Genomic DNA, 12,320 nt, shown 5'->3' with positions numbered 1-12,320 from the left:
TATAGTCATTATGGCCTTTATAAAAATGATTGTTTTGGGGGAGGTGGGGTAGTGCACTATAGGCCCCTTAGACGCGGCTAAAGAGCTTGTCCTTAATGGGAAAAAAACATTCCCCTTACATTACTTTTACTTCTATACTTTTAAGTAGTTTTTAAACCAGTACTTTTACACTTTTACTTAAGTAAAAAGCTTGAGTTGATACTTCAACTTTTACAGAAGTGTTTTTAAACCCTAGTATCTATACTTCTACTTGAGTAATGAATGTGAATACTTTTGACACCTCTGATTATAATCATAAATTATAAAGCTCCCATTAAAAAAGGGATGATGTCAACTTAGTCAGTTATAATTTCCTTCAGTGACTGAGTTAAAGAGGAACTATTTTCCATCTCACTTTATTCTTTTCTTTCTTTATTAATGACACAATTCAAAATTAGTTTTCTTTGTCCCTGTGTAGGAGTGGTTCTCAGTAATGATTTGCAAATGCTTTGCCTGTTTGGCTGACTCTGCTGTTTAACTCTTAGTTCTGATTAATCAGTTAATTAATGGAGCGACATGTGTAGGCTATATTTGTGTGTTTGACGTGTAGTGTGTTGTGGCCTTGAGACCTTGTGTAGGTTTTGTTGTGTCCAATGCTTATTCAGTGCACTATTGGAACGCTCTATTGTTTTCATCACATTGCTTTTGACAGGTAAATTGTTGGATGTGGTTAGTGAACATAAATGCAACTTTCTAATTTAAAAGAGAGAAAGTTAAAGAAAAACAAATCAATAATTCAGCTACTGGATTAAAGGTGAATTATTACAAGTGAAATATCCAGCAACCAGCTGTCTTCTTTATCCCCTTGTTTGGAATTGAGACACTAACCCTGAAAATATCTCTGCAGGAGAGTAACAGATCCAAACTGTCGCTAATTAGCCTTTGACATCAACACAAAGTATACACATTAATATGAACTCATTAACCCACGAAGCAGTGGGCCATATTTGCTTTCAGTCATCACAATCATTTATTTTTGAACAAGTGAAATCACTTAATTTTCAGCAGCAGGAGTTCTGAGTAAATGAAACCTTGGGACGCATGCGACGATAACGTTTTTCTGATTTTTAATTTAAAATGTTTTATTTGTGAACCCTGTTTGCAAAACAGTAGCACAAGAAGACCAGATCAGAGAAAGGCAATCGTTGTTTCTATGTATAATTATACTTAGTCATTCGTCTGCGTGTTGGTGCGGTTGCAGATGTTCCTATACATTTTAAAGATGTAGCACAAACATATTGATCAACCAGGGCTTTTAACTGATTGTCCTCTTTTGACCTCCATGCAGGCTTTAGTGGTCACTGCTTGAGGTAAACGGCGCTAATGTAAAAAGCCGGTTCCAGTCCTTCAGTTCTCGTTGTTCTTTGCAGCTCCAACAGCACGACGCTTTCACTCCTTTGGGGGTTGGATTTGCTCCATATAAGCCACCCAGCATGCCCGGGTACAGTGTGTGCACAGAACCTGATTATCTTGCTGCTAGTCAAACAGACTTTGTAGCAGTCCAAAAAAGCCCCAGCATTGTCTCTAATCTGTGCCCACCTGTGATTTGTTGATGATGTATAAAGACACAGATTCACTCGATTCAATTCCAGATCCCCCCCCCCCCTCGGTTTGTTTTATCATTAAAGTGTATCAAAGTTTGTTGTCGTCTGTCCCATAAGTCTTGCCACTGCAGTTGCTTCTTTATCAAAATCTTTATTCCCCGATTTCTTTTACGGAGTGTGACATACATAACATCAATAAGTCTCTCAAGGAAAAGAGACTGAGCTTTGTGGGAGGCTATGGTCTATTTATATGGTAGTAAGCCATCCATGGATGCTAGAATTAAGTGTGCATTGATGATTAAATATAAAACATACATTACAATGCATATTATATCATTCATTATATGGTTATATTAGGCATATATACTGTACATATATAAATATATGTTTTATATTAATAGCATTTAGAATAAAGTTGGTTCAGTGTAAAACATTTATTGTAAAAGCTTTGATGTTGCTGTAGCTTGCAAAATTTCTCTGGAGATAACTTCACCATCTGGCTGTCAGGCTAGTAACAAAGAATGGGACCCAAATGCCGACTCGCTGAGTGAAGTAAATTTGTTGTCCAAAAAAACACGGGGATACCACGGGAAACGAAACAGGTATGGAAACAGACGAACAGACACTGGGGCAGGAGACAAACAGGGTTTAAATACACTGGGAAGGTTCAGGTGATTAGACACAGGATTCAATTAGGGACAGGGCAGACGATCACAAGGGCAGGAAGTGAAGGGAACTGAGGACAAGAGAGACGGGGAACTTAAAAAATAAAAACAGGAAATAAAAACAAAGAAGAGCTGAAGGAGTTTCTGGTGAACCTGCATGATTTCATCCGATTTGCCCAAGAATCCGTACCGGAGGTACCAATGACACGCATTAAGAATAACTTTATAGAAATAGCCAATATTCTCTCTGCTGTGTTTAGTTGGGGAGGTCATATAGAGGTGTCTGTATTAAAATGAGACGGTTTCACAACTAGTTAAAAGTTCCTCACAGTAACTTTGAATAACAGGATTATTAAAAATGTCCCCAAATAGAATCTCAGGTTAACTCAAAAACCTGAAATGTAGGTCACATTTGAAATATTTGGCTGATAAGCTCAAACCAAATCAATCAGTATTACAGTAATACCATGGGACTGAGCCAATGTGCATGGCATCTTGGTAAAATTATGTTGTTTTTTGTACCCTGAAATAAACCACTGAATCCCAAAACGGTTCTCAGGCAGCAGTGAAAGCAAAACCTTCAACTAAATGATTGATGGCCCACACACACCTCCCATCACAAACCCCCAAACGCAGCATCAGGTTTTCACCACTGACCTTGAGCAATATCATAATCATTAACATGTAATTGGAGCTCAATAGGTCCTGCATGCATTACACTGTAACTTGCCTGATAGAGATATAGGCAAAGTGGAGCACAGAACCACCAGAGGGCATTGCACTGAGCCTGGACTGCCTGTGGGGGGTGCTAACAATGGAAGGAGGAGAAGAATAGCTGGAGGATCGATAAATACAAGAAAAGAAGAAAAGCAAAAGACCAGAAGAGAAGCGGAGACTGAATGAGACTGAAGGAGGAGCATATCAACAGATATCGCTACTTGTGAATAGAGACAGGAACATTGTTGTAATGACACAAACAGACTGAGACAAAAACAAACTCAGAGGTCTCCCCTTGCCCTCAGACAGACGCTGAGTGTGGGCGGTTGGCTCGCTGCAGCTATCCGAGCAATGCGGCAAACAAATTCATAACATGCCACCATGACACCCACACCAACGTCGGTGGGCCTTCCCTGCAGTGGAAAACTGGGCCCCCCCACCCTCACCATGTGGCACAACACAAATCTTCATAATGCGTTATATTGTTACCAATGACACTGTCGTCAACTTAAGTTACATGGGAAATATATTTGAAGAAGAAGTCATACCTTTAACAGACTACGCATTTTGTGCTGCTACTACTACACTTGAGGAGATTTGTGATGATTCAGCATCAAGCTGTTGTGTGTTTGACTGCCATAGATTGGAAAGCACGGCTGGTCTCAGTGGAAATAGGGCTTGATCACATCGCTAGCACTAACATACGCTGAGCAAGAGATGAGATACAAATACACACTGATCAGTGCATCCCTTTGAGCTGACTTTAAAGGAATAGTCTGACATGTTTTGGGGTAAATGCTTGTCAGTTTCCTGCAGAGATGAGGAGATCAATACCACTCTGTGTGAATAAGAAGCTGCAGCCAGCAGCTGGTTAGCTTAGCTTGACTGGAGGAAGTAGCCATGTGCTTCAATTTCTTTTTTGAGATGTATTTCTTTTTTGAGATGTGTAAAAGCTGTGCACACTCCAGGCAGATGAACACACATGAAAGAATGTAAAATGAGATAATTCCCTGATTGTCCATTAAGTGAATTACATGGCCATAAAAAATTTTCTCCTCTGAGTAAATAGCTGAAATTCCCTGAAACCGCCCACTCTCATACTGTATTTCCATACACAATAGTTACAGATGGCTGTATGGCCTCAGCAATAAGCTTGCAGGAATAGATGTCTTTTTATATATTCATAATCAGTCAGCAGTGATTATGAGAGACATCGCAAAACAATGTTGCGGTCCACTTGTTTGGTGCTATCATCTCAATCCTGTGTAAGACATTAAACCACAACTTGATATAGCACGAAACACACAGCAATAAGAACAGCATGTCTACAGCTTTTTGCCCATGGCATCAAAGCACTGTTTTGCAGTCAATAACACATGCTACGCAGCTGGTGAGTGTTTGTAGAACGGCTCACAGTGTAATGATTTTGCTTACTTTCCATACAAGTTGCCAAAAAAGTGATCAAGTCCATAACCTTCTGTTATCAGCGCTGAGTCCAATTAGCTGAGCGACGCTGTGTCACACTGATAAATTCTCTGTGGCGCTCTGCCATCTGTAAACATTTAGAGAATGCATTTTGTGCGCTATTAACTCCTTATCTTAATTTGTCTTTTTTTTTTTTAAGGCTGCTTTCACATCAGCGTCCAAATTTTGGAGCAAGGATTATTCTTTAGCCCTGCGAACAACGGGACCCTAGGGAGGCCAGCGTAAGACTGACCCTTCCAAGCTTCAACCGTTGCCATGGTAATCAACGTCCAAATCAATATTTGAATGCATCGTTTCGTTGTTGTTTTAATATGCATTTCCCAAAAAGTCACAAATAGCCCATGAAATTAGGAATAGTAATCACACTTTATTCATGAAGCATCTAAATGTTGTATTGTTAGGGGCGGCGCTGCTCGAGCAATGAAACGCAGTGGAGGAGATCAATAGACAGTCTCAATAAAGCCAAGTCTTTTATTTTATAGAATGGCACAGGCTACAGGCTATTAGTTTATTCATTTGTTCATAGGCCTATATATGAGTAAATTTGTTTTAATGGGCTATCGCTGTAATTTATTTGATAATGCACATGTTATAGCCATTTTAGTTTCAATGAAAAGTGAAATCCTAAGAGTCCGATTTTTGTTTTCATCTCTCCTTAAACAATAATAATAACAATGAGTGAATAATGGCTGCAAGTTTGAGGAAAGTTTGACAGCATGTGTTGCTGTCTACAGCACTACTTTGCAATTATTTGCCTATTAGCATTGTCATTGTAAGCATATTAGCATGCAGATATTAGCATTGAGTGCAACCTCAAACAGCTTCTTGCTCGGCTGCAGACTCTTATTTAGAAATGAGTAGCTTAAGAGTACCAAAGAAAAGAGAACAGTTAATGTATATCCTATCAAGGTGCAGCAAACTATAAGGTGTAATGTAGGCCTACAACCGTTTAAAAGGATAGAAGGAAGCAGCCATGACTTAGAACGGAGCCTCAACCACCTGTCAATCAATGCCAGACAGGCCATTATAACGCGAGTCGTCTGCACTTGTCCAGCCGCTGCCAATAAACGCAGTCAGACGTTTTCTCTGGACAGCTCTCACCCTCAAGGTTAGACAGCTTTTCAGTGAAGCTCTTTCTCATTCATTCGTTCTTGCATTCTTCTTTGCCTCTGCTCCGCCCGTTTCCCTGCATCCCATCTCTCCTCTGTGATGATTTAATACCAGCTGTCTGCTCTCTCTTCCCCTCCATCCCTTTCTCTCTCAGCCTGATGAAGTCAGAGTGCAGCTCTGATATAAACATCCACTGGAGGCCATCCATAGTGATCTCATTACACGCGGCTGCAGGGGAAACTGTCTTAACCAATTTCACAGCTAACCTCCCCCTCCCTCCTAGATACAGCAGGGTCAAGTAAGCAATTAAGGGGCCAATTGTCTAAACAGGATGCCAGTTGAATAGAAGAAACAGAAATGATGCGGCAAGTTTCCAATTAAGCATCAAAGAACAATGCCCTCTAATTGTTTTGCACCAGTGTAACTTGTGGCAGTATTAACCCATAGCAATATCAATAATTAAGCTGACAGGAAGGAACTGCGACAAAGTCTGTTTGACTAGCAGCAAGATAATCAAAAAATATGCATTATTGTGTGACAGCACAGACAATACGTTTTTAATTGCCTTAAAGCTGACTGTGAATGGCGACAAGACTAATCGGAGGAAAATGGAAAATAAACAACGAAAGCGACAGTATAGAGATGTTAGACCTTATTAGGCTCCATGTCCCTGTGTGACCTAAACACACATTAGCACAATTCCCCACAGATTCAAACAAGTAAAGACAAGTGAAACAGCAATTAAAAGTACAGTTCTCACTTAATTTTCAGGTAGAAAAGTACTAATTATGCAGCAATTAAGAGTCTGTCTGTATAATATCATAACTTTGGTTCAGCCAAAAGCCGTCAGACACACTGAGAAGATGGCTTTTATTATTTCCATTACATATCTATATATAACTAGGGATGGGTATCGTTTGGGTTTTTTTCAAAATACCGTTGCTAAACCGATACTTTTAAAACGATACCGGTGCCTAAACGGTGCCTGAACCGATACTTTTTTATTGCCAAAGCAATTTTTTTTCTTCAAATTGAACAATATTATTAACTGTTTTAAGTATACTATATATATAAATAAATAAGTACATACAAAACACACTTCAAACTACAGCTTCAAACCTTTTAACTTCAAACTATAAAAATATATATTTAAAAAAAGAACAGACACAAGCATCAGGTGGCCTGATGGGATCGTGTGCAACAGAACTCAGACACTGTTGGATCCTAAAACTGCTGCTTTACTGGACTACACGTCATCATTCATATCAACTGGAGAGATTTGTTCCAGAAAGCCGAGGACGGACGTTCAAAACCTCGTGCTCGTGTCTCCAGCGATCTCTGTGTGCGCGCACTGTGTGTGTGTGAGCGCTGGAAGCCCCGCCCCCTCGAGCCCCGCTCTGCATGCAGGCAGACAGAAAGCAGAGCAGCGAGTGCGCTCTGATCCGCGCTATTTTAATAATCGTTTTTAGCGTGCGGGCTACCTTTTTAGTATCTATATACCGTGCAACTTTACAGAGTAGTGTAAAAAAAAAAAGTATTTAAATCGGCTCAGGCACCGGAAGGAAGCACCGAAATTTGCGTTGCTTTTCGGTCCGGTAGGTACCGGCTAGTTACTGGCTAACGAACAAACAGATTGGAGCTGAAACTGATCAGATGTTTCCTTGGGAAAATAATCTGTTTCTTGACAAAATCCTAAAAGAAATTAACATTTCCATTTATTTTGAGAACGGCAGAACGGTTAGAAATACAATCGGCGGTTTGCAGCTATTGTTGTCACAGAACGGACGATCTCCACTGAAGTTTGCTTATGCAGCCACTTCTCTCTCTCTCTCAGATACAAACAGTGTCCATCCATCCCTCCAGACCGTTACAATAAACGGCACTATAAAAGTCCTCTTACCGGATGTTGTGGGACTTGCGTTTGATCTCGTTCCAGCAGAGGTTCATTTCTCCTGTTTGGTGCGGGCCGCCACCTCTCAGGCTCCTGCACTCGGTCCCCTCCTCCTGGCCCTCACCGTCCACTGTGGACTGGCACGGCACACAGTGGCATCCTGGCCACGAGGGCCGCCCCGCAGCTAAGGACAAGAAATAGCAGGGGGACACCCAGGTCAGTGTGACAGACAACTTATTTCCCCTGTTTGGGATTGAGCCTGCTAATAAGTAATGTTTTGTTCGGATATATAAAAGCCAAAGTTGGAAACCTCAGAGGTCTATCAAACAAGACGTTGTGGAAGACAAAACAACGGATTGTTCAACTAAAATTCACAAAACTCCATAAAATGTTTGATTTTTGCCACAACACAACATCATCTATCAAGGCACTGCACTGGTCTATCAAATACATTCAAGCACAAATCCATGGTAGATTACTTTGCAACATGAATAAAGAGTTTCTACCATTTACATTGCAATCGTCAAACCAACATATAGATTGATTTCTACAATGACAACTTTCCAGAGCAGTAAATTCCTATCTATTATTATAAACCGCTGTTCTAGTGTGTGATTAGCCTTCCAACTTGTTGTCTCTCAGGTGCAGCCGCTGTTTGCAGCATAAACCCCCACTCAGAATGAGTGAGCAGAGAACAACATATAGCCACTGTAACCACTACAATTTTAAATGGGATTGACTCATGTTTCGATAAACAAAAAGGTACTTTATCTTTACTCATTTTAACATTAGACCACATGGATACCAAACCACTCTAAAACCAACACATGTTCAGTGGGTTCCCTGAAATTGATTTTCAACAAGTAAAAATCCTCATTGACTTAATAACATTCTCCATTTTGGGAGGTGAGCAGCAGGTTTACTGTAAGTTAAGACCTGATCAATGAAAGGGGAAACCTTGGGACACATGAATCCTTAACATGAATTATACGTGTCGTCCATGACAAGAAATTGAAAAGACTGTGCAGGGCAGAAACTGCATTTCTGAGCAAAATAGGTAAAAATCAGCTGAACAATGAAGCAGCAGAGAGATACCTCTATGGTCCAGCTCGAGGTAACACAACCACCTTGTTAAAGAAAGTGCAATGCAAAGTGCTCAAATATTTGAAGAAGCACCACACACACACAATAAGTCAACAAATCAGAGTCAAATTGAATAACTGTGTCCTGTGTGCAAGATAGAAAACCTGAAATCATGAGACGCCAGCAGTTTCATCCCATTATTCCATTCCATTAAACTCAAGGAAACAAACACTGACAAAAAGCCTCTTTTTTCACAGACTTTTAGAGTGAGGGGGCATGTGAGGCTAGACTTGAAGAGGTGCAATCCCCTTGATGGAGCTATGGGGGAAAAGCATATGAAGGACACAGCCCCCGCCCCCCTCCCACACACACACACACACACACACATCCCATAATAAATGTCAGAAGAAGCTTTCCCCGGTTCACAGGTCATGATAAATCTTGTTTGGTCACTAGGCTGTCAGAGACTCCTTGTCTTTTCCATTCATTTCCCAACCTTTACCTCAGCAGCAGCTGGGCCTCTCAGCTAACACTTTAAGCCTTATAACACACACACACACACACACACACACACACACACACACACACACACACTATAACCAGGAGCTTCCGTTGTGCTTCGTCAGGAGGCTCTTATCACATCGTTTTTTTAAACTGGTCAATCCAATTCTTTCCTGCTGGAGGGCTCAACCTCCAACCTTTACAGCAGCAGTCAGCCATCCATCTAAGGTGACACACCCACACACACACGCACACACACACACACACACACACACAATTAGATTTTTTTTTTAATGCAAGCCCTTGACCATTTAATGGGATATTTTGTTGAAATAATAGGTGTACTTTGTTTGTATACCGGCAATAGGTAATATACTTGTTTTAATTATACGTATTTAACATTGTTTCATGCTACAACAATTAGTCAATCTATTTGCGATACAACAATTAGTCAATCTATTTGCGATACAACAATTAGTCAATCTATTTGAATCTCTGGCGCAAGCATCTCCAATGTGGGGATTTTCAGCTATTCTCTATTTTAAATCATGTATTTATATCATTCACTCCCTTTCTTTGCTTTTCGTATATATAATACTTTTAATAATAATAATAATAATAATAGTGTTATTACAGCTTGTGTACGTAGCAGTCTGGTCTATTCTGTTGCTTTATTTGTTCTGCTTTGTTGTCCTTTTCTCTCGCTGTTCAGACAGCTTCTGTACATTGAGATACAAAGTAATATTCCTTGCATGCATGCACACTTAATAAAGGGGATTCAAAGCTGAATATCTTTGAGTTTTGGACTGTTAAGCGGGCAAAACAAGACATCTGAAGAATTCACTCTGGATTCTGGAAAACTGGGATGGACATTTTCTGATGTTTTTTGACTACTGATTAATCGATTAATATCGAAAAAAGAATCAATCAAGAAAAGAATCTTTGGTAACAGCCCTAATGTTTACTTTATATGTAAAATGTTATTTCTCGAAGATTTCACACATTGATAATGTACTTCGACTGTAAATAGACATCTCTGTTTGGTAGAGGACATAGTTAAAAAACGGTGTGCTCTGTCAAAAAAAACACATTCTTTGTTGTTATTAGATCTCCCATTGCTGTTTTTTGGATGGGATCACTAAAGGGTTAACAACTCACTGTTTCCCTTTGAGCGCTTCTCTCTCGGCTCAGGTGGTTTGTCTCAAACAAATTGAGCCCAAAATGAACCAAGAAGAAAGAACTTTTGTTGCCGTGTCAAAATTTGAGTGAACGACTCCCCAGTGACCGGGAGGGAAAGACTTACCCTCTACTCCCCCCCACCCCCCGACTCCCATTATTTCTCCGCTTCCAAACCCTTCCTTTACTTCCTCAGACAGCTCCGGTTAATGTAGGTGAGGCTTGTATGAATCAGTACATCTCTCCCACTCTGTCCTGTCTTCACCATCTCTTTCTCTTCGCTGGTAATCAGGGGTCACGTGACCTTACTTGAGCTCAAATATTTACTTTAAACGCTTTCATATTGTGTACAGAGTTGATTCACCTCACGGCTGTATTTGTGAATAAAACATGGAAATGAGGCAGCAGAGGCTCCACATGACACAATTTTTAAGAAACAGAAAGGCAGCATTATTGTTTGTTTGTCTTGGAAAGCTGACTCTTTCAAATGTGAAATGGAGTTGCACAATGACAACCATCAACCACATCACCGACAGACAACGAGAGGATTCCCTGCAGCTGAGAGATAGCTCTGAGAGAGGTTTGTTTCTGGAGTGAAGAGGTAAGCGAGTGACAGACAGCGCTGTCTGCGACCTCAAATCTCTCTTCTCTTTCAACTTTTTCACAGATAGCTGCCAGGGTTTCACATAAAGACAAATTCATAAATCATTCTATCAGGCGGAATGCATTTATAAACATGCTTAATATTTTAAAACAATACGTTCAAAATGTATTCTGCAAGACACATTAAAAGCCATCACAGAAGGGAAATGATGTCTACAAAAATCATATCATGCAAATGTCTCTATTGTCTCCCTCTGGTAGACACATCAGCATCACGCAGGCATGTATCAACCCAAAGTGCAAGGTGGGTCTGTCTCCAGCTTTAAACTTCAAAAACATGACTCAAGCTTTAAACATGCATTATTTACGGCCTTAATCGGATATGGAGTTGCTCAGTCAGACGTATGTGCTGCGTGTTTTCAAAAGACGCTGAAAAACCAGCAGAGATTTCACTAACATGCCACAAAGTGACACAGACAATATTCATCTTGCTGCTATGGCTACAACTCTTCAGTCCATGTGCTCTTGACTTTTTTTTTCTTCAGAAATCATAGCTTAACACTTTTCAAAATTGCTCAATTTTGTGAACAGTGCCGACAGTATATCTGCCTCTTCGTCTCTCGAGCCAAGGCAACCTGGAAGGACCCTTTCTGGACAATATGCGAATTTCAAATCAAAGAAGCTGAAGATGATAAAAGATAGCACGTAGAGCTTTGCTGGATTTCAGAGCAAAAGAGAAAAGACAGTTCAATGTGCAGATAAAGCATCAGAGGATCAAAGCCTCTATGCCGCCACACCATGTCTACACGTTGATATTAATCTGAAGGAATCAAGACTGTAGCTGAGATTTCCCTGAGAAGCAAAAAGATAGCTTGCAGTTACTCTCATTACCGGAGCTCTGCAGATAAATGCAGCTCTCTCACTTTATGCAGTGCCTACCTTAACAGTACAGCTTTGCTGCGGCGTTAACAGTCCAGTCTCAGACTCACGTTACTGCGGGTAATTGAGCGTTGACATGTATTTACCTTGTCTGTTGATTGGCTTTGTGGAGAATCAAGAGATACATTGGGCATGCAGAAATATATAAGAAACAAACCGAGGAGAGAGAGAGAGAGAGAGAGAGAGAGAGAGAGAGAGAGAGAGAGAGAGAGAGAGAGAGGGAGGGGAGGGCAGACATGGGGAGAGATGGGTGACCTAATAAGCAAAAACGTCTCTCTTTGTCAAAGACTTCTCTGTGCTTGTACATTCCTGCTCACACCTACAAGGCCCCCCACTCCTCAAGACCAAGGGGAAGAAAAGGCCATCTGCCTGATGTCCTTCAACCCACACACACTCTCTGACCAGTGCACAGAAAAAACTGCTCTAATGGTTCTGGATTCCATTGCTACAGTATGTTACCACAGTTGATTATAAGGAGCACAAGGTCCAAAAGCACACCAGCAAAGGGCCAACTCAAGAACATATTCCCTATGTAAAGAAATAACAGCATGGCAGGAAAGGTTACTT

At 40.6% G+C, this 12,320-nt stretch overlaps 1 protein-coding gene across 1 annotated transcript in view; it reads right to left on the bottom strand.

Moving 5' to 3' along the window:
• drp2 (dystrophin related protein 2) overlaps positions 1 to 11,771 on the bottom strand; it is a gene marked incomplete at its 3' end in the record, with an annotated part of 68,641 nt that extends 56,870 nt beyond the window's left edge. Inside the window, exons 1-2 of the mRNA XM_079228619.1 lie at positions 11,754 to 11,771; positions 7,461 to 7,635 (exon numbers count right to left, since the gene is read on the bottom strand). Of these exons, the coding sequence (XP_079084745.1) occupies positions 7,461 to 7,507 (47 nt within the window). The 5' untranslated portion in view covers positions 7,508 to 7,635; positions 11,754 to 11,771. The remainder of the gene's footprint in view (positions 1 to 7,460; positions 7,636 to 11,753) is intronic.
• Positions 11,772 to 12,320: the final 549 nt, after the last annotated feature.

The sequence above is a fragment of the Taurulus bubalis genome, assembly GCF_910589615.1.
Source record: "Taurulus bubalis genome assembly, chromosome: 13".
In the NCBI taxonomy this organism is placed as follows: Eukaryota; Metazoa; Chordata; class Actinopteri; order Perciformes; family Cottidae; genus Taurulus; species Taurulus bubalis.
Note: the sequence above shows the minus strand (reverse complement) of the source record. Positions and strands in the feature narration are given on the sequence as shown.